The 22,891-nt window shown below is 34.8% G+C and overlaps 1 protein-coding gene across 3 annotated transcripts in view; it reads left to right on the forward strand.

Annotated features, from left to right (window-relative positions):
- LOC121410058 (E3 ubiquitin-protein ligase ARIH2-like) overlaps window positions 1-21,412 on the forward strand; it is a 37,548-nt gene extending 16,136 nt beyond the window's left edge. The window contains exons 5-14 of one of the 3 annotated variants that reach the window (XM_041601905.1): window positions 2,076-2,226; window positions 4,072-4,193; window positions 4,763-4,872; window positions 6,288-6,405; window positions 7,463-7,513; window positions 11,618-11,663; window positions 12,535-12,662; window positions 15,863-16,006; window positions 18,701-18,853; window positions 19,183-21,412. In XM_041601905.1, coding sequence (XP_041457839.1) covers window positions 2,076-2,226; window positions 4,072-4,193; window positions 4,763-4,872; window positions 6,288-6,405; window positions 7,463-7,513; window positions 11,618-11,663; window positions 12,535-12,662; window positions 15,863-16,006; window positions 18,701-18,853; window positions 19,183-19,254 — 1,095 coding nt within the window. In that variant the 3' untranslated portion in view covers window positions 19,255-21,412. The other 2 variants (XM_041601908.1, XM_041601907.1) reach the window with 2 other exon arrangements.
- The last annotated feature ends 1,479 nt before the right edge of the window (window positions 21,413-22,891 follow it).

Genomic DNA, 22,891 nt, shown 5'->3' on the forward strand with positions numbered 1-22,891 from the left:
TTTTTGCAGTTTAGTGCTCGTTTTTGTGAAAATTAGTTTTCCCCATTCGTATTGTACATAAGTATACAATGACCTATGGCGGCCATTTTGAATATCAGGAAAATAAATATTTTGTTCGAAATTATTCTTTCAGAGATTATTTTACTCCTGCCATACAATTTCATGCATTTCACAGCCAATGTGCGGACAATTTTATGATTTTCATGGGTAATTTGCATATTTTGGCGGCCATATTGGATTTTGCCAATTTGCGGAAAATGCTCAAGGTTACACGAGTGGCATCATTCAGATTCGTAATCAGCACCCTCGAATTGACAAGAAACCGTCAAAAAATATTGTATATATAAAAAAACAAGGTTATGCCTCTTCTATCCTGGACTATGTTGGCGCTACATGTCTTGCTTTGTTCTTCTAACCATGGCAAGATTTATAAGGTGATTAGCATCAATCTCATGACAAACATGTACTTTCAAGATATTAAGGATATGCTCAGCCACAATTGCAGCTATGTAACATTACATTCAAAAGGATAGTAGAGGGGATGCCAAAAATTTATAGTTTATTTGTACAGGTACATCACAATCCTAAACTTATTGTACCCTTCACCTTTGAAGGACGTTAACACAAGCAAGTTGTCAATTTTTTTATTTAAGTTTTTTGTTAAAATGAATCATGAAAAATCACAATATGCACAAAGGATTTCCAAGATGAAAACAGAATTGTGAAACATACAAGAAAAAAAAGATTGAAAAAAATGAAATAAAACTATCAGGGTCTTCAGGGATGAGCCTTGAGATGGGAGAGAGACCAACATTCAAAAAGAGGAAAAACAAAACCTCTACCGGACCAAATGGGCTAAAGAAAATTAAAGTAGGGGAGGACAAGCAGCTGAGGGGACTCCCCCCTTCCTCTCTCTCCATCTCTCCCTCTTCCCTCTCTTACACACAAACAAAACCCAACCCCTCCCCCCATGTATACACACATCCAACCATCCCTATAAACACATACATATGGGGCCCGTTGCATAAAAATTTTTACCTGAGAAAACTCGGGTTGTTTTTACCTGAGTTTTTGCCCTGTGTTAAAGTCAATGGCAGAAATCAGACTAACCTTAGTTTCCAGTTTTTACCAGAGTTTTCTCAGGTAAAAAGTTTTATGCAACGGGCCCATGGTCACACACCAAATTAAAATTGATGATACATAGTATTGTAGAATACATGTAGAAATTACAAATGTATTCTTAAAAAAAAAATAACCTTTGAGCTTCAGTTGCATTTTTCTAACACCTTGTATTAATCCAAGGCCCCTTTGTAAATCAGTTTTATATATTAATCTGAAAGGGCCCTTGTAAATGAAAATGAAATGAATTAGATAAATGAAAGAGATGTATAAGGAGTTAAGGAAATGAATCATTTACATGTACAAGGAAATGAAAATTTGCTGGTAAAGGAGTGATCTCCAAATCTGGCCATCCAGCTTTAAAACCAAGTGAAAAGGCTGGTGCTCACATGTAAATCATTCATAGATCCATCAAAATTGAACTATCTCTGTCAGTCTTCAGCTTTCCTTCATGTAGATAGAAGTGAATCCTTTCTATAAAGTCCAACAAACCAAACACCAGTCCTCTGTAAAAAAATGAAATAAAAAGAAAGTGAAATCCTGCAAAAATATTCTTGTGTGCTTGATCTAGATGCAATTCATCTGGCATTGTTTATTGAGATGATTTTCTGAAATACGAATGATCAACAAACTTCCAAAGATGAACAACCCACGTGCAACAAATAAATTCATACTCCTACTCATATCTGACAATATTAGAAGTAAGTGCTGTTCAATGTTGATATCTGATGATTGATAATGCCAGTTTCAGGGGGAAACTGAGAAGTGAATATTTGGATGCATGTTCATCTATTAATGAACAACATGAACATTGAGCACATGATGAAAAATGTGAATATCATTAGGAATTGACAGCAATTTCTGAAAAATAGTTCAGAGACTTAAAGTTGAAGAAAATTATGTAGTAGTTATCCTTTTGATTCATTTTCAAATGCTGGATTTTTTTAATATGATAGGAATTGGTGTTACCAGCCAGAACAACCTGTCCAGTTTGTACCTTTGTTAAAACAAAGGATGAACTAAGGGCTTTATCATGTGGACATTTCTTCTGTTGTGATTGCTGGATAGCTCATCTCAACTTTCGCATTACTGATGGAACAGCAATAGGTATGGACTTATTCTATGTTGCTTTGCAACACACTTTACTTCACTTTTACATTCTATTTTATTGAAATGATTTAGCCTGGCCTGGCAATAGTACTCTTCAGAATATTGCCAGTCCATCCAAGGATGAATTATACCCACTATACTTTTGAAAGAAACATCCAGTATATTTGATGTTTATCCTTTCTAAAAGTTGATATGAAAGATCTGAAGCTAGCTCTAGTTATCAATCTGCATAATGTGGACTATATCTTAAATTTGCCCATACATGTACTGTACATGTTCATTATAACAACTTACAAGCCTGTAGAAAAAAAGGATTACTTTCAATTGAAATGAATTTACAGCAATGTAATTATGCAAATTTATGCATTATATCAATTTGGAAATTAAACAGCTAGTGTCACTTGCGATTTAATTTTTGTCGTCAGATGGTATCTTTGTAATACTGTCCTGATAAATTTTCAATATGAAAAATTGTGAAATTAATTGAATGTTATTTTTTGAAGATGTAACCTCATTTAGGGTCAATGAACTTTGACCAATTTGGGGGTTTCTGTTGAATTACCATCATATCTTTAAAAGTTTATGGGTCTAATTCATGAAACTTGGACATAACAGTAATCAAGTATCACTGAATACCTGTGCGAGTTTCAGGTCACATGACCAAGGTCAAAGGTCAATGAACTTTGGCCATGTTGGGGTATTTATTGAATTACCATCATAACTTTAAAAGTTTATGGATGTGATTCATAAAACTTGGACATATTAGTAATCAAGTATCACTGAACATCCTGTGTGATTTTTAGTTCACATGACCAGAGTCAAAGGTCAATGAATTTTGACCATTTTGGAGGTAATTATTAGATTGCTGTCATAACTTTCAAAGTTTATAGATATATAGTTAATGTGGATATAGGGATAATCAAGTATCACTGACAAGTCTTAGGTCTCATGATCAAGGTCAGATTGCATTTATTTTTGTCTCACCCACTAGAGGTGAAGGCGAGATTTAGGGATCCAAATGTAGTCCGTCGTCTGTCGTCCGTCCATCACAAACCTAATGACACGTAACTCCACAACCGTAAGTCACTTTTCAACTAAACTTGGATGATAGATGGACTTGGGAGACCTGCATGTTATGCTGCAGTCGGAGGTGACATGGTAAGGTCAAAGGTCATTTTCACGTCAACGTTAAAGTTTACAGGCAAGACTCTCTTATGACACCTAACTCTGCAACCGTAAGTTACCTTTCAACCAAACTTGGTTGGTAGAGGGACTTGGGGACCTGCATGATATGCTGCAGTGGGAGGTCACATGGTAAGGTCAAAGGTCATTTTCAGGTCAACATGAAAGTTTACATGCAAGACTCTCTTATGACACCTAACTCCGCAACCGTAAGTCATTTTTCAACCAAACGTGGATGGTAGATGTACTGAGGTGACCTGCATGTTATGCTGCAGTCTGGGTTTACATGGTAAGGTAAAAGGTCATTTACAGGTCTAAATTAAAGTTTACGTACAAGGCACTTATGAAAAGTGTTATTCCATCCCAGTCATTTCACAATGAAGTTTCGATACAATTCTGTTGGGTGCCCTCGCAAATCACGATATTTCTGGTTATTTTCATAAGTGGGCAAGACACAAAATCACTTTTGCCTTGTTAACGAACATAGTATTGTATCATATGACTGGTGATTTGTGTAAATAATTATTTAATAGTAGTTTCCAAAGTCAGTACTGCTGCTATATTGAATCATGTGATGCAGGTGAGACTGCCAGAGGCGCTCCACTTGTTATTAAATATGTAGTCTTCCCCCTTTTGAACAACTTTCTTTTCTTCTTCCAGAAATTCGTTGTATGGCTAATGAGTGCCACATGAGAACACCTGAAGAGTTTGTTCTTTCCCTTCTCAAGTCTGACATCATGAAGAAGAAATATGAACAATTTGCTTTTAGAGATTATATCAAGGTTAGAATTAACTCCACAGAGATGTGGTTGATATTTATAGTGGTTTCAAGAAGGCATGCTGGCTAAAAGCCATTAGTAAATTTCCTGAAATATGTTATAAGCTTTTTGGATCATTACATATAACCAAGGGTTCTTTAACATATTTTGTTACAGATTGCAAAGACTTATACATACTTTTTGTGTCAAATATTCCCCTCTCAGCTGGAATGAAGTCATAGTTAGCTATAAAGTTTTTCATGTCTTTCCATGATTTCTTTTTTTTATAGTGTTGATCAGTGACTTCTACTGCAGATTAATCGGGAGGAGATGCTGAAAAAAAAATAATACAGAGTGCATCCCAATATTCAGTTTCTTAACTCTCAATTCCCTTGAAATCAATTTCATCAATGTTGCCACATGTGGTCATTGTTCTAGTTTTATCCTGAAAACCAAAATTTCCAAACATATATAATTTAGCATTGATGAATTTACTGCAGTCACATACATGTAATTCTTGGAATTAATCCTTCAAATATTATTAAAGCAGGAGGGAAATGAAAATAGCATTGTTTCAACATTCTTTTGTATAGAGTCACTGGAAATTTCGATTCTGTCCTGGTGCTGACTGTACTATGGTTGTACATGCTGATGAGGTCAAAAGAAAGAGAGTTGATTGTCAAAGATGCAAAACTTCTTGGTGGTATGTTCCATATTATCAGTTAACAACCCTTAAAGGATAATGACCGTAAGTAAGGCTGAAAAGCTTTAGATGCATAGGCATTACACGGATGAAGTGAAAGAGTAATCAAATACAACTGTACCATGCCCAGGTACCATTCGCCATACACCATTCACCCACCATTCACCATACACCCACCATTCTCCGTACACCATTCACCCACCATTCACCGTACACCATTCACCCACCATTCACCATACACCATTCACCATACACCATTCACCCACCATTCACCTTACACCATTCACCATACACCCACCATTCACCGTACACCATTCACCCACCATTCACCTTACACCATTCACCATACACCATTCACCTACATGTACCATTCACCATACATTATACCCATACATGTACCATGCCCATGTATCAGTCTTTATAGTTTGATGCTATTCATTTCTGCTTTCCATTTCATTTCCTGTATCCACTCATATTTACATGTGTTTTGAATATTTTCCATTTTTATTTATCAGTAAGTATTGATTTAAATTTATTTATGAAATACTTTGTTACATATATGTCTATATTGAAATTTGTCCCAAGTACTTTAAGTTATTTTTACCTTGTTATTGATGATTTTGTTTTTGTAATGTAAACTTTCACAATTCGGCTTTGGCTGCAAAGAAAGTATTTTTAATAAACCATATTGAATTGAATTGAATAACGACACATTCCTAAATTTTCAGTGGGTTTGAAACATATTTTCAACCAAAATGTCAAATTTTTGATTTCTAAACATTCTTAACCAATGTCAATTCATTTCATACAACAACGCGACAACCATACCGGTGTTATTAATTGAACTATGACAAAATAGAAATGATCACAAGATTGCCTAGGTTCCCAGATTCCTAAAACATACAAACCACTGTTGCGTACATCATTCAAAATAAGTGAACTTTATTTTCCAATCTGTTCACCTACTTTCCCTATTACAAGTGTTTTATTCATAGCATTGAAAGATATTTGAATTCATCTCTTGTCGCTTTAGTATCAGTTTAAGAGGACAATGTAAATCACATTATCACTTTGATATCATATTTTACCAAACATCCCACACCTTTGCACAGAAAGTATAATTAGTTGTAGTTTATTATAATACAAAAATATATAGGAAAAAAGGCATTTTAAAAAAGTGTACAGATACAGTTCTGTAGTCCTTTTTCACAGGTTTTACCTTTACATAACTTGGTCAATGATCATCACATGAACACCTATGCTAAACTGTCAATTGCAATTATTAATATTTACTGGTGCAACAGCTGAGTGCTAAAATTTAAAAAGTGAAGATAAAAGGGCAATTTCACTGTGATCTAACTTGGTGTTCATCCTAATTTTTGTGTGACTAATTTTGTCTATTTTTATTTACAAAGTTTTAAGTGCAGTGAGTCTTACCATGCTCCTGCTGGATGTGAGACTATTAAGATGTGGTTGACTAAATGTGCTGATGATTCAGAAACAGCAAACTACATCAGTGCACACACCAAAGATGTGAGTTCAATATATTATATATATTATTACTTAATAGCTATTTAAATTGTTGCTGGAAGCCTTATTTTCATTTGAAAGAAGTTAAGATCTGTATTCCACTTTTCAATTATGTTTCCAAACTTATATTTTTTCTGATTTAGCTATTTATAGTTTGATTCAATTAAATGTTACTTCAAGAGGTGAGAGTCAGTCTGTATGCAATGTTCTGTTAGCATACAAGTATGAATGATAATATACTGCTTTCATATATAGCGATTTATGATATATCCCAACAACGTCTATACACATTATTATCTATGTCTAACTAATACTACAAACTATTTCTAACCTTGATTGTGTTTGCATACTCTCATGAAAGTTCAGAAATTAGAGGTTAATATTGCCATTGATTCTCTGCAGAACAAGCATTGTTTTTTGGTGACCTTTATTACCTCTTACAGACATACCTTGAAGCATCTAACCTACACTCTTACAATGTAATATGGTGGGAGGGGGGTATTATTCCATACAGTAATCAGAATCAGGCTTATCCATTCTTCACTCAATGAACTCCCGAAGTAATATTAATTTGAAATATTTACAACCTTTCATGAAAACTAAAGACATATGTCAGGAAGACCCCATTTATAGGAAGTTGGAATGTACTTTATTGAATTTGCAAGGGGAACATTTATCACCTACCAATTCCTGTTTTTGAAACAAACAAACAATGTTTTCTTGAAAAAAATGTGTTTAAAATCAAGCTTATATGTCACCATATCATTGCAGATCTAGTTAATTTTATCTAACTCCATTGAATCTTGAGAAAATTATGTACTAAAGTAATTACACTGAAACAGATGTAAGACAGTGTATTAGTGCAACAAAAGAAAAAAGCTGTGCATCTGGATGGGATACCATGCTTGCCATTACAGTTTCTACAAGATTCATTTGTTATATTTGTAAAACAAGCACTTGCATGGTCTTTTTATTTCATTCTCATCATACTCATTCTGTGATTGTTTCCTCAATTGCTATTTATCTTAACCTGTTCTCTTAATATCTCATTTTATTCTAGTGTCCAAAGTGCAACATCTGCATAGAGAAAAATGGAGGCTGTAATCATATGGTAATTGTATTTCTTCCTTCCTTCCTGAACAAGCCTAGTGCTGTGTATTATTTGTAAACTTGGGTTTGTTTCAAGTTAAATTTGAGTAATTGTGTTGAGCAACTATGAGAGAATAGACATGAACACAAGGTAGATTTTGTGGCACATTTCTCTGCATATGGAATTGTGCACATGACTGACAATATTTTGCCAGTTTATTTGCCTGCTGGTGACATACGTATGTCTTCTGCCATTTAATACACATGTGTATATGGGCTGTATGCTATAGATGCTGATATTTTGTATATTGCATTCATATCCTTAGGATATAGTAATTCTTTATTGGAAAGTTATGTTACTCATTTTTTCATATCTACATGTATGATGTAGCTTTTCAGAAAAGTAAAAACTTACGTTCTTGATATCTAAGTAAAGTATATTATAAAAAAGGAAAATGGAAAAGGGCACTTCCTTGCTAAAGTTTTAAATTTTGTCCATCTTGACTATATTTCCAAAAATTCTAAATAGTGCTGCAGCCGAACCGCCGAACCGAACGGAAGTTCGCCGAACTTGGCACTTCCGAACCGGACCGAACCGAACCGAACTCAAAAGCCTGGTTCGGAAGTTCGGTAAAAAAAAAGTATGTTTGTATGCAATGCGTGAATGCGATGACTACATAGATATAAGTATAAAATTAACAAAATATATATTGGTTAGTGATTGTGCACAAAGAGAATTCCACTCAATATATTTTTAAAATCCACTATGATAGCTCCCATCTCGTCTTTGATTGAACTGTTATCAACTTAAGAATATTTCATTCACATAAATATATTTTTTCTTGATAAAATGAGGGGGCATTTTTAAGCTAAACTCGGTATAAAAGTGTGGTGTAATTACGTATTGCCGTAATCGATCGTGATCGTAATCGGACCTTATCATTTTGTATTTAATAAAGAAAAAGAACCAGACATAAATTCATTCCTCGTAAATGGCAAAGTATGACAGTTTCGGTCTCGTGTTTGATTAAATTTTTATCATTTTCAATTTTTTTTTATAAACATGAATAGGCCTGGGAGTAAACATCGATTGATCGAATGGTTCGATTGGCATGCCGCCAATCACCAATTGATTAGCAAAATTAACACTAATCGAATGTTCGGCAGATCCCGATTATGACGTTGGGATAACTCTAATACCCAAGTAATAATAATAAAATGACAAGAAAACAATGATGACAGCTGTTTTTTACAGGTTTAAAAAATTATGTTACCGAGGTAATGTTTCAAAAATTACCAATGATTGTATCACATTCACAGTTACATACCAACATGATAGCGCTCCGAAAATGTTAATCCCACCCGACCTTGCCCTCATACACAAAATAAGTCGTTGTGTGCGTGCACAATAATAAGTAAACACATGACCAGCTCACTTGAGCTGATTGGACCTTCGGATAGCCAATGAAACTTTGGGAAACAAAGAAGCGGAAGGCATGCGGTTCCCTTATCAGGAAAGGTCATGACTTCAGGAATAAATTGACCCCTCCCCCATCTGTGTGTGTGTGTGCGCGCGTGTGAGGGAAAGAGAGAGGGAAGGATAGGGGGTGGGAGCCGGAGAATTTCTTTCATGTTTCAGAACAATGCAACCTTTTTTATATCCCCCTCAAGTACCAATGAAAACTACATTCCAACACGCGCCCGCCTTCACCAGTACTTTCTCGACTAGTCTCAAAAAATAGACCCAGTTATACATGTAGGTTCAAATGATAAAAAACCGTGATTTTGAAAGGTATTTCAAATGAAATATTTTTTTTTAATACATGTGTAGCATCGTGGGCAGTGCCACAAGTGGAGGCGGGGACATGGTGTGGGCAAGGGATGAAATTTTTCAAGTGAAATGCTCCACCTGGGCTCAGTCTCAAAGAATATACTTCATGAATGAGTTGTTTACGTCTTTGGACTCGGCGGGGCTGATTCATTTATATGCAGGGGTGTGGCACTTGGAGGGATGCATGCATAATACCAGGGTACCAGTATTGATTTAGGAAAGATTTTCATTGGAACAATAAACTGAAAGATTTAATCTCATTTCATGAAGTTTCTTTTGATATAAAAAATCATGGAGAAGGGGGAAAAGGGCCTCATTTATGCTAAACATGTGACTTTGATGGAGATTTCTTCATGGGGGGTCACCATAAAGTAGGTCAACTATTGTGACTTAAAAGACGTGATTCCCGACGAACAATCGAATCATTAAATTATTTTTCCAGGAAATAATCGAATGGTAATAATGACAATCGTCCAAGGCCTAAACATGAATATATTTTTCCTTAAATGTGGGGACATTTTAAGCTTAACTCAGTTAAAAAGTGTAGTTGAATTACGTATTGCTGTAATCGGATGTACATTTAATTGAAAAGACATAAATTAATTCCTTGTGACTGACAAAGTAATGGTAAAGTATATATATTCCACCTTCTGAAATTTCCATATTAATATAAAAGATAAATAAATAAGAGATGAAGGAATGAGGGTGAAAAAAACAAAAAAGATAAAAATTCAAACCAAATCAACGGATGTTCCCTGATCGATGTTCAGGAAATGGTTGGAAAGGAAAGTTGAAACAGGAAGTCCAAACAACCTGCTCTCGGTTGCTATTATACAGGTAAAATTCGTATTCCAAACTTGAAACGTTTTTCCATTGTCAATATTTTCTTAAAAGTGGTTTAATCTGGCCAATTACTGAAAATGAAATGATAAATTATCAGTTCCGTCTTTGTTCTGACGATCAACGCCGAGTGATTTCACACCACTAAAATATGCACTACAGTCCCATGTACTCATTTTCGTGTTAGAAATATGTTTGAAGTCACGTAGCGTCGATCTTTCTGGACCAAGAATGGACTGATATTTTATCTTTTTAAAGTAATTAATTTACCAGATTTTACCACTTTTCAGGAAATGGGGACTTTCTAAAACACTCATATTCTTTGGAATGTGAATTTTACATGTATAATAACAGTTGAGTGGAGGTTGTTTGTCTACTATTTCGACATTCCCGATCAACACTTTCCAATTTGAGAAGCTGCGTTGGCAATGACATCGTAATCGATCATGATCATAGCTACATGAAATAATCGTAAAAAAATATTCTGATCTTTGTAATTCTATTTCTGTCCTGATTCTCTCGTTATCAATATTTTTTCTTTTGATTTTTTTTATTTTTATTTTAGAAATAAAAGTAGAAATGACTTATTTTTTGTTTACTAAAACAAAAGAAAGTTCAACAATTATCTTAACTATTCTTTTTAGAAACAAAATTTATTATTAATACATGACAATTCAACGTAGAGATTACTTGTCTGTAAATCGGCGATCTTTATTTTTTAAATGTTAAATTTAATTTGGCATCTATTGCCGAACCCCGAACCGAACCAAAGTTCGGAAAAAAATTGCCGAACCCTGCCGAACCGAACCGAACCCGAACATGCCGCCTGACTTGCAGCACTACCCATAAATTTTATATTACTGTGGCACCAATTTTAGGGTGTTTTAAATAATTTCTGAATTTTTCTTTAGTTTTTCTACAAATTTTGGTCTCGCCTGCTAAGTAGAGTGAGACTAAAGGCACTGCTTTTCCAATAGCAAGGGTGTTGTCATCATCACTGAAATCTTTAATAACTAAAGTTAAGTTTTTGAAATGTCATTATATGAGATAGTATAAATACCTAGTTTATGAAACTTGGACATAAGGGTTATCAAGTATTACTGATCACCTTGCACGAGTTTCAGGTCACATGACCAAGTTTAAAGGTCATTTAGTGTCAATGATTTTGATCATGTTTTGGTTATCAAGACTGAAATTTTAATCAAGGTTATGTTTTTGATATGGTCACTAGGTAAATGTCAAAAGGTTATTTAGGGGTCAATAAACTGTTGTCAACAATGGAAAAATTAACCAAATGTTGGGATTTTTAATTTTTAAGATAATTTTGACATTTTCAGTCAGGTTGTATTAAACACAGATATAATGGTTAACAGGTATCAGGAATTCAATGAATATATTTTTCGAAAGAGTGTGCATGTGAAAAGTAATATTATGATTATTTATATTATTTTTTAGCAATGTTCAAGATGTAAGCATGATTTCTGTTGGATGTGCCTTCAAGGTAAGTCATTTTGTACTGTTTTTACTTTATTTCTTAATTTTACTGCAAGAAAACAACCATGTCATGGCATTAATTCATGTTGAATATCACCTCCTTTTTGGTTCATGTTTCCCATTTGAAATCTGAAATTCATTATTTCCACATATAATGGGGGGGGGGGTACAAGCTAACAAAAAGAACATGAGAATTTGAACAGGTTAGTGGTTATGAGATTGGATCAATTGCTTGCCTGATGTTCACTAACTTTTAAACTGGAGTCATTTTTTTATCACATAGTGTAGCCTAGATTTTATTAAAACAATTAGAGAGTCTGCATTGATAAATCTGATACCTTTTCAAAGTATTATGATTATTTTCCTTCTTTTGCTCTGTTGTTTGATCGATTAAGTTCAGGAGATACGAGCCAGCCACCTGAATAGTACCACTTTAAATCCGTAACAACTCAGCCTTGGCCTTACTCATATTGCAACATTCGTTGAAAACAGTAGTCTTGTGATATAGGCCTATTTGTTTGACAATATATAACCACTCAGTGTATTCATACCACAGTAATCATGTTACCAAGTACTTTCCTCTCAAAACATTTTAGTTTCTCTATGCAAATACAGGTATAGGCTAATTCATTTTGGGTATTAATAGTTTCCTCTAATGGTGTTTTTTTAGATCTTGCTTTGTGTAACACTCAGTCAATGAGAAGTGTTGGTCAGTTCCGTTTCCAATGGTTTCTGAAGATCTAAATTTTAAATTCACAATAATGATTTCCAATGTAATTTTACTTGTTATTCTTAGTCTCTTTAGCTTCAGCTCAAGTTTGTTACAGAGTAAGGAAATGCTGATGGTTTATATTTCATTTCTCTTTACCGGTATCTAGATTGGAAATCACATGGAAGTGAATTCTATGAGTGCAGTAGGTATAAGGAGAATCCTAATATTGCCAATGAATCAGCTAATGTAAAAGCAAGGGAAGCTCTTAAGAAATACCTCTTCTACTTTGAGAGAGTAAGTATTATGAAGCAGTTTATATTGTTTAGCATAAGCTTCCATTCCTTTTGGCTGATGCAATAAAGAAAGGTCAGGGGATATGGGTTGCTATTTTGTCAATAATGAAATCCATTTCCTAATAAAAAAAAATAGATTTAGAGGATTTGCATATTACAGTACTCTCTTTTTTTATCGTCCACTTATCAGCCGAGCATGCTTTCAATGTGTGTGACTCAAAAAATCTGGTCCTTAGTGTGTTTGCTTGGGGTCTCGTGGGGGGTGTTTCATCAACATTTTCTTCCAACATCTTGTCAGATCTGACAACTCTCCTTGATTTTGATTGGCTGAGAAGCACTGTTACAATGGTAACTGTTGGATAAAACAGGACTTGTTTGATAAAACAGTCCTTTCATGAAACACTTCCCTTGTCAAAGATCATAGCTCAAATGGCTTGGCCTTCAAATAGCTTTGATGACACAATACAAATTTAAACTTGACCTATATATGCATACAATAGTAACGGTGACAAGATTTGTGGAAAATTGTTTCAATGTATGGCAATGACATATTTTGAAGTGATTTAATTAGATGTTAATTCTTGGCAGTCCAGGAGGAGGGGGGGGCATCATTATCTACCTTATAAATATTTGCACGATACAAGAAGATGAAGTAATCTATGAGGTCGCACATTTAAATTTCACTAAATTATCCCACCCCCATGCGCTACAAAAAACTGTATGATGCAAGATTTTTATGTATCTATTGGGTTGCGTAAATGAATTTCATTATGTATTTGTATTTATTCATGGAATTAGAAGTCACCTGTTAATATTTATATGTTGCCCTTCAACACCTTTGGAACACTTGCCCTTCTTTGCTCCGTGAAATTGACAACATTGAACTCTTCAAATTGTCCCTCAAAACTTACTTATTTCAGCAGATGTGTAGTAATTAACTTATTGGATGAGCCTGCGCCTATGAATGTTTTTAACACTCGGTATTTTCATCTTGGGATAATGGATTCATTTAAAAAGTCGAATAAGAGATATGACTCTGGACCATCAAAACGGTGGATAATGAACAGCATTGATGACAAGTAAGTTTGTCAAAATGCAAGCTCCCTGCGCAGCAGGTAAGGCATTTGGGGATGTGCCTGGGGCTGCTGATGACTGCTCTGCTGCACTGGCGCTCCTGGCCACAGCAGTATTGAGCATAAATTAGTCTAGCTATGCCGGGTATTTCTTTCACTTGTGTTCCTTTTTTTTTTTATTTGATTGAAAATGAGAAAGAAAGAAAAAGGATGGAGTGTTATGATGATGTGAAACATGATTTCAATGAACGTACCTAGACTTAGTTACTTTAAGACGTAAGGCTAAGTTATTTGTTAGTATCTGAACAATATTCACAAATCTTAATTGAGTTTTTGAAATGTCATAACTTTAAAAGTATATGGATCTGGTTCATGAAACTTGGACATTTGAGTAATCAAGTATCACTGATAATTTTGCATGAGTTTCAGGTCACCTAATTAAGGTAAAAGGTTATGTAAGGTCAATGAACTTATTGTTTTTATCATTTTTTTGACAGTTGTGGAGAAAATGAAAAAAAAACAGAAAAAAAATATGCAGAAAATTTCCCCCTTTTCAGCTTAATTTCTGTTGAAATCCCTACTGTGGGAGGGGGGACAATCACCCCAACCTTGCGCGGTCAACTTCAAATCATTGAAACACAGTGTAACCTAGTGTTCTCCATTTAAATTAATTTGAAGGATTTTTTTACACCAACCGCATGTTTATTGTAAGAGAAATATCGTTGCAAGGGCATTTTACAGAGAAAAATACTGAAACAGGGAAAATCCTTATTTTTTTCCCCAAAAATATGTTTCTTCAAGCTGAAAAATACTTCTTTTGAAAGTGACAGGTTGGCAGCTCTGCTCCATGTATAGGCTTGCAATATAACCCTGCACAAGCTCTAACGATCCTCTTGCCTTCCTACAGACCTTGCAACTGTCATCCTCTGCATAACCCCACCTCTTCAAATTCACTAGCGTTGGCAGGACATTAAAGGTGGAACTGATCTTAATGCGCATGGCTCCAGACGACATCATCCTGAGTTAGTCCCAGGAGATATTCCTCTGCTCCACCTCTTCCCAATTAGTCCATGCAACCTGCACACCCTGCTGTGCAGCTTTTGCCAACCTACATGTACATTCCTCCTCTTCTTGACCGCCTCAACCACCAAATCCCTCTTACCATTCCTGCCTTGCTTGCTATACTATCTCATGCAAGGACAATACCCTACCCTGTTCCTACCCACTTAGACAGTACCATGCATCTCCTTCCACTTTGCTATTGCCATGGCTTCATCCGCAGCATATTCTGCCCTTCCACTTTCTTTCTGTGACTTGGTTTATTCACGATTAAAATATATGAATATAAACAAAATATACATTGTAAGATGAAATTATTATAACAGAATCACAACATAAATAATGAGTATAATACAACATATAAAACTGATACATATCGTAGGGAGGACTCGTTTAGATGGGCTATTAATATAGCTCATCTGTTCTTCCCGGAGGTCCCTGGAAATAAATTATTTAAATTGATATGGATATTTAATCTGTACGTATTGGTTGCTTAGAATCTGCTGTTTTCTGATCCTCTGACTCCCTCATCATCATGACCAACCTAACCTTCCAACACTTGTACTCTTTTACTACTGATGCCATAGGAAGCCTTAGCTTTCCAGATCTACAAACGAATGCCAAATCCATCAACATTTGTTTAACACCTAACCACTTGCGATAGAACGTGTTCATCTTTTGCTGCATCCTCTCATATTTGGTCAACAAACTTAGTGTTTATATTATTATACAAATAGTGTTTGTTGTGACCAATTGTTTTATCATAGTCGGCACTGCTGCTATATTGATTCGCATAATGCAGATGATAGCCTACTGCCATACCTGCATACCCGGGTGCTGCAAATGTCTCAAAAGTTCTGCAAGAAAGAAGATGTAGTGTGAAACTTTAGTCTTTCAGATTTGTCTCAAAAAATGTTGAGGGGCCATACTGCTCATACCTTCCCCCGACATCAGGTAAAAATATAGTAAGCTTGCTACATACACTCAATGTTTTTTAAGTGAAATATAACTTGTCTATGTAACCCTATCAATGATAATATACTACTATTTGTCTGCTCTTTGATATTAGTGGGAGAATCATTCTAAAAGTCTTCGTCTTGAGGCTCAGACCCTGAAGAAACTAAATGAAAGAATTCAAGAAAAGGTAATGAACAACATGGGTACATGGATTGATTGGCAATACCTTCTTGATGCAGCATCACTTCTAGCAAAGGTTAGTCTTCCAATAGTTCGTAACAACATTATAAAAACCATGGCTGATATACAGTGCGTATCAAAAAAAGTTTACACTTAAAAAATCCTGTAAAATTATACATTTGTAATATCCTGAACATTTTTCCACATTTTAATATTGGTACAGATCCATTTAAGCAAATGACGATATACATGTAATTGTCGAAAAATATTTCCGCTTGAGTTGAGCACCACCTACATTTGAAAATTTAGAAAAACTTTGAAATAGTATTGCGAATAAAATTAGACCTTAATCATAAAGAACATGTTAAATTAAGCTAGTAAAATTGATTTGAAGATATCTCTGTGATCTCTTACCTTTTTTAACTTGTTTCTTTGCCCAAAACACTTCGAAGAGTGTATTGCGCCCCACCCCACACACTGAGGCCATCGTGACAATATTTGTATCCCCCGAACAGAGTTCGGAGGATACTATTGATTTGGCCTTGTCGCGTCCGCCGTCGCAGAGATTTCTTTGTGAGCGCATTTCTTTTCCGATCATCTTCAAATTTGGCATGAAGGTCGAGAATGGTATAGCAAAGGCACCTATTGCTTTTGGTGTGGGCGGAGGTCACATGGTAAGGTCAAAGGTCATTTTCAGGTCAACATTAACGCTTACATACAAGACTCTCTTATGACACCTAACTCTGCAACCGTAAGTCACTTTTCAACCATACTTGGATGGTAGATGGACTTGGGGGACCTGCATGTTATGCTGCAGTCAGAGGTCACATGGTAAGGTCAAAGGTCATTTTCAAGTCAGTGTTGAAGTTAACATGCAAGACTCTCTTTCTCCGCAACCATAAGTCACTTTTCAACCACACTTCTATGGTAGATGGGCTTTGGGGACCTGCATGCTAGGGTAATTTTCGCCATGATTTGTCAAATTTCTGTGTGAGCTCTATATATCGCAATGACGAATGACGCGGTGGGTTTGGGATTCATGTGCTCAGCTGCGTGTCCCGCCGAGCATCTCTAGTTTGCTTTACACCAAGCTTTGATTTACATGAAATGGCTTACTCTCAACTTTCATTTTGTCAATCATTTTCAAGCTTGGGAAAAGTGTGGAGAAACAAGTATTAATGAAAATGAAATGTAAACCCACTTGAAATGATAAAAACTTAGTGGAAAAAATGCTGGAGATGTCTGATAACTTTTGTTCAGATTCATATCCTCTGATCCAGCTGGCACAAAAGGGTAAAGGTTGTGCTTACTAAGTGTTGAAATTTCAATTTGGATGGCAAAGTCGTTACAAAATGCTTGAATGTATCTGTTTTATTTCAACTGACCAAAAGTGCAAGGGAAATGAATGAGAAATGTTTCGCAGTGTAAGTTTGATTTCGCCCTATCTCCTTGACACAGTGTGAAAACAAGCATTTCTGCACAAACAGATTTCTGCGAGCTTTTCAAAAATGGACAGTGCTCACTTAGTGTAACATTCTGTCAAAACTTACTTTCATTGGATGGATGAGTCCCAAACCCAAGATTATATGTGAAAAAAATTACCCACATGTTTTATATTTTTTAATTCCCAGGGCTTTTTCAAAGTGTAAACTTTTTTTATATGCACTGTGTGTTCATTTTTTCTTATCCTTGCATTTATGTAGCTCTCTTTCAATCTGAAGCTTGTTTAAAGTGAAATTAATTTGCCTTTGCCAAATAGATGAAAATGATATTGAGTTATTTTTTTCTAATATAAATCTGTAGTCACCAATAGCAAACAATCATAAATCTGATTATGAAGTAGGGGAAATATAACTTTGATTACAATAACATTGTGGAAAGACATGTTTGTTTTATACAGTGCCGATACACTCTTCAGTATACCCAACCTTATGCCTTATTGTGATTGTTTTATACAGTGCCGATACACTCTTCAGTATACCCAACCTTATGCCTTATTGTGATTGTTTTATACAGTGCCGATACACTCTTCAGTATACCCAACCTTATGCCTTATTGTGATTGTTTTATACAGTGCCGATACACTCTTCAGTATACCCAACCTTATGCCTTATTGTGATTGTTTTATACAGTGTCGATACACTCTTCAGTATACCCAACCTTATGCCTTATTGTGATTGTTTTATACAGTGCCGATACACTCTTCAGTATACCCAACCTTATGCCTTATTGTGATTGTTTTATACAGTGTCGATACACTCTTCAGTATAACTACCCTTATGCCTTATTGTGATTGTTTTATACAGTGCCGATACACTCTTCAGTATACCCAACCTTATGCCTTATTGTGATTGTTTTATACAGTGTCGATACACTCTTCAGTATACCCAACCTTATGCCTTATTGTGATTGTTTTATACAGTGCCGATACACTCTTCAGTATACCCAACCTTATGCCTTATTGTGATTGTTTTATACAGTGCCGATACACTCTTCAGTATACCCAACCTTATGCCTTATTGTGATTGTTTTATACAGTGCCGATACACTCTTCAGTATACCCAACCTTATGCCTTATTGTGATTGTTTTATACAGTGTCGATACACTCTTCAGTATACCCAACCTTATGCCTTATTGTGATTGTTTTATACAGTGTCGATACACTCTTCAGTATACCCAACCTTATGCCTTATTGTGATTGTTTTATACAGTGCCGATACACTCTTCAGTATACCCAACCTTATGCCTTATTGTGATTGTTTTATACAGTGTCGATACACTCTTCAGTATACCTACCCTTATGCCTATTTCCTGGAAGCTGGTCCCCGTAAGAAGCTCTTTGAATATCAACAAGCTCAACTTGAAGCTGAGATTGAAAACCTGTCATGGAAGGTAGAGAGGGCTGAGACATACGACAGAGGAGTAAGTTAAAATAACTCCCTAAACATTCTTTTTCAAATATTTAGAGAGCAGAGATTTATGAGCAGGGAAGGGAAGATTAAAGGAGAAAAATATTTTGAAAATTCCTATCATGAACATTTTCATGAATTGTAGTAATGAAATATCAGTTAAAGTAAATTTTAAGCTTGAAATTCTTGCATTTTATGTTATGCAAACATCTGTAATGACTCAATGGCACTTAACAACAAGAAGAGAATGAATTTAATGAGAATTTTTTTTTCTTATCTACCCACTCCTGTATTTTTATAATTTCCTGAAAAGTCATCACTGCTAACTTTTTATTGTTTCAGGATTTGGAAAACCAAATGGATGTTGCAGAGAAAAGACGTCAAACACTACTGAAAGATTTCCATACTTTATGAAGGATATCAAGATTGTGCTGTAGCTCTGTATGTACAACAAACAAAAAATATCCTATAACTCTTTATTATTTCCTTAGTTGAGAATGAATACCAGGGATTAAAGCTCATAACTGAGAGATTTGCCATATTTTATCACATCTTTGAAAGACTTCCCTGCTTAAGGAATCTTCTATTGATTAAGAAATCATTTATGAGATGAAAATTTGAATCTGTAAATGGTGTTTTGGTGTATGTAGCAAATAAGGGGCTTATTTTCACTCCTTTATTTTGGTTTGCTGAGGATTGCTTCATCATAGAATATGGGATTGAATTTATCAAGAATAAACCAAACATTAAAGCTGGATGAACTTGCTATTATAACATAATTATCAATCATGTACATGTTTGACAAGTTTGGAGATATTTACAATATTGTATCCACCCTAATCATCAACATGCTTCCTCATTGGCTGTCTGTACTACTGTGCCTCTTTATACTAAAGAATACCTACTATGATATGCTCTGTGGTGGCTCAAGCAATTGCTGCCTTGCCATATATAATTATATCATTGTTACCAGCCACCCATGGAGGGTTTGTTCTTAGTAATACACCTATTAATGATAATCATCTCAGTATCAAGGCACTTTACTACAGCATTCATCATTATAGTGAAGAGATGCTCAAAACGTTTGTCTTGCACTTATCAAGAACCTATTCTATTCAGATAAAAAGAGTTTGTGCATTGATGTATGATTTTAGTGAGTTTCTGATATAAGATTCTGGCTCTTGGCTAGGCTTACCATATACTTCCAGATGCATGGCTAGCCTAAAGTTATGTAGTGATCCTTTGAGAGCATTTGCCTTACTAAATTCATATTGCTGCATACACACTTAGTGAGGCCTCGGGGCGCTAGAGCCTAGCCTTGTCTGCCAGCCTCCCAATGCCATTGGCTGGCTAGCTGTGTATGTGTATATTGTGGCATGCAGTGCCTATCACCTTTTCAACTTTTTGTCACCTTAATTTACTGGAACTTACATGATCAAAGTAGTAGTCTAATCACAATGGGACAACTGGAGTCAGCAAAAAAGGTGTTATCAAAGGGGTCTGCAGAGTATGGGTCCTAACAAATTTGAGATTCTACAATTTACGTTGCGAATACTATGCATCACTTTTCCTGCGTAATGATATCTCAATGACGTACTGACCCAATAGCATATTTACAATTGCTATCGTCAATAATGTGTGGAATCGATCATCAGCCCAGTAAAATTGAATGTATAATGATTGACCAATCAGATAGCAGGGATTTTGATACCCATTCCATAATATCGTCTGATAGCCAATCAGAATTCAAAACATTTCCTCACCATTTCTTCATTGTAGTATGTGTTTTTCTTACATATCTTAGCTTGCTGTTCTTGCATTTACTCTTGATAAGTGCAATGTAACAAATTTTGGACATTTCTTCATTCATTGTCATTTTCAGATTTTGTAGTAATCAAATAGCTTTTCAGTTCTTTTAGTCTTAATGTATTATGATTATTATTATTATTTAATAAACTTTCATAGATCAAGGTGACGAAAAATTCTTTTGATATTTTCTATTGCCGTATAACTTTATAGGAAAGATAAAGAAAATATGAAAGTTATGGTTTACAAAATAAAATTGAATAAAAGATATTTTCGAAACAGTGATTACATGTATTTGGTGTGCAATATTAGAAGACTTGAAATCTTTTACGTAGGGGTTAATGACTGAAAATATGGTTTCTTGCATCTATTGGTTTATTGATATACAATGAAATAAAACTATCTGCACCAGAAATCTCCCAAAATAAATGAAAAGTGCAGCCCCTAAAAAGTTCCAGTGAAAAAGTTTAGTGAAGAAAGTTCATTATAAAGAATAGATTGATTGTGTTTGTAGGACAATCTTTCAAGTCCTTTGGAAGCACATAGAGACATTATTCATAATGTGATATGTGCTATACAAGAACTGTATATTATTATTTTAAAAAACATTGTAACATTGGGATCTATTATGTCACCTCTAAATAAATCACCCCCTTAAAGTTAAATGTTCATTTGTAATTTTTCATATCAACCTGACACCATATTGAGCATAAGTCAACATGTATGATACAAGCACTTTGTAGTTTGGTTTTACAAATATTTTTAACAGGTAACTCATTTGATTTTAGAAAATTTTGATTAAAAGATATAGTCAGTCAATCATCCAGGTGTAAAATCTGGTTTAGTCTCCGACTACAGAGGTGGTTGGATTCACTCACAGATATCCCCCCCTATATCTTTATTCTACTCGGTGTATCCTCCCTTAACCTATCTCTCTTACTCTACTGTTTAGCATTTATATTTTGAAGCTAGTTGAGTATATCTTTTTTTATTTATTGTTAATCACTATAAAACTGAAAGAAAATCCTGAAATTTAGATAAAGATGGGCAATTACCTGTTGGTATTTGGACTATTTAATGATGTTCCACAGTTAAAGTGAAATCCATGTCATTTTCACCAAATTTTGCATATTTTAGCACCTGAATATTCCAAATATACAAAATCAACATGGGTCCATATGCTTGATTTTTTTGCTTTAGAGCTTCAAAGTACACCCAAATGGATGTTCTTAAGAATTTGGCATTTCTAGACCTCACGGGATCACTACAATGAGTTTAAACCTATATTACTCTGTCAAAATCCATAAAAATTTCATGATTTTTTTGTAATAAAGTTAATAAATGTATCCTTAAGATAGAGAATCTATTTATATTGGTATTGTTTGCTTTTTAAAATCTAATAGCAATCTCAGTTCTTAATAATGAATGTGAAAACACAAACTTAGTCTTTAAAATGTGAAATTTTAATAATGAACCTGAGAGGTATAGTAAATGCTGCACATTCAAAACCCATGTCATTTTCACAAAACTTTGCAAAGTTGTAGGAGAAGGTATACCTATGAGGTGTAAACATTAAAAATAGGGGTTCATGTGCTTGTTTTCAAACTATCAGCACTTAAATTATAGTACATGTAGATGTGCTTTTTTAAACATAAACAATGCAATAAATGCTTTGTATCTATGTGAGGAAAAATTCCAAACCACTTTACCATTTATTCCTACTTGGGGTCATTTGTCATACTTTGCAGCAGTAGAGTAAAGTATTTTGAATTTGGAGAGGTATTCATAAAAATGGTCCATGGAATAATTCAAATTCCTAAGCTTCATAAAAAACACATCAGATCTGCAGTTAAGAGTGCAGATATTGAGAAAAGAATCAGCTCATACATACAGCTGATTAATCACCTGTTCATCCTCTGTGACGTCAGCGTGCGGAGTGTAAAATATGCGCAGATCATGATGCGCACAAAAATAACTGTGGATCGTCCTTAATAGACATGATATAAACGCAACACCATAACTAACTTCCCCTCTAAAGGACCCCATCAAATCGTCCAGTACAATGATTTATTTAACTTAAAACCAAGCATGGGATATTCACATAGCTAGGGTTATTAGAAAGCATAATCTTAAAAATTAGGAACATCCATACTCCTGTTTCCAGGAGCTACCCATTTTTCAGATTTTTTTTATCAACCAAAAGAGGAACACAATTTTTCCATTCATTTAAAGAGAAATGCCAGTA

This window comes from Lytechinus variegatus, chromosome 3 (assembly GCF_018143015.1).
Source record: "Lytechinus variegatus isolate NC3 chromosome 3, Lvar_3.0, whole genome shotgun sequence".
In the NCBI taxonomy this organism is placed as follows: Eukaryota; Metazoa; Echinodermata; class Echinoidea; order Temnopleuroida; family Toxopneustidae; genus Lytechinus; species Lytechinus variegatus.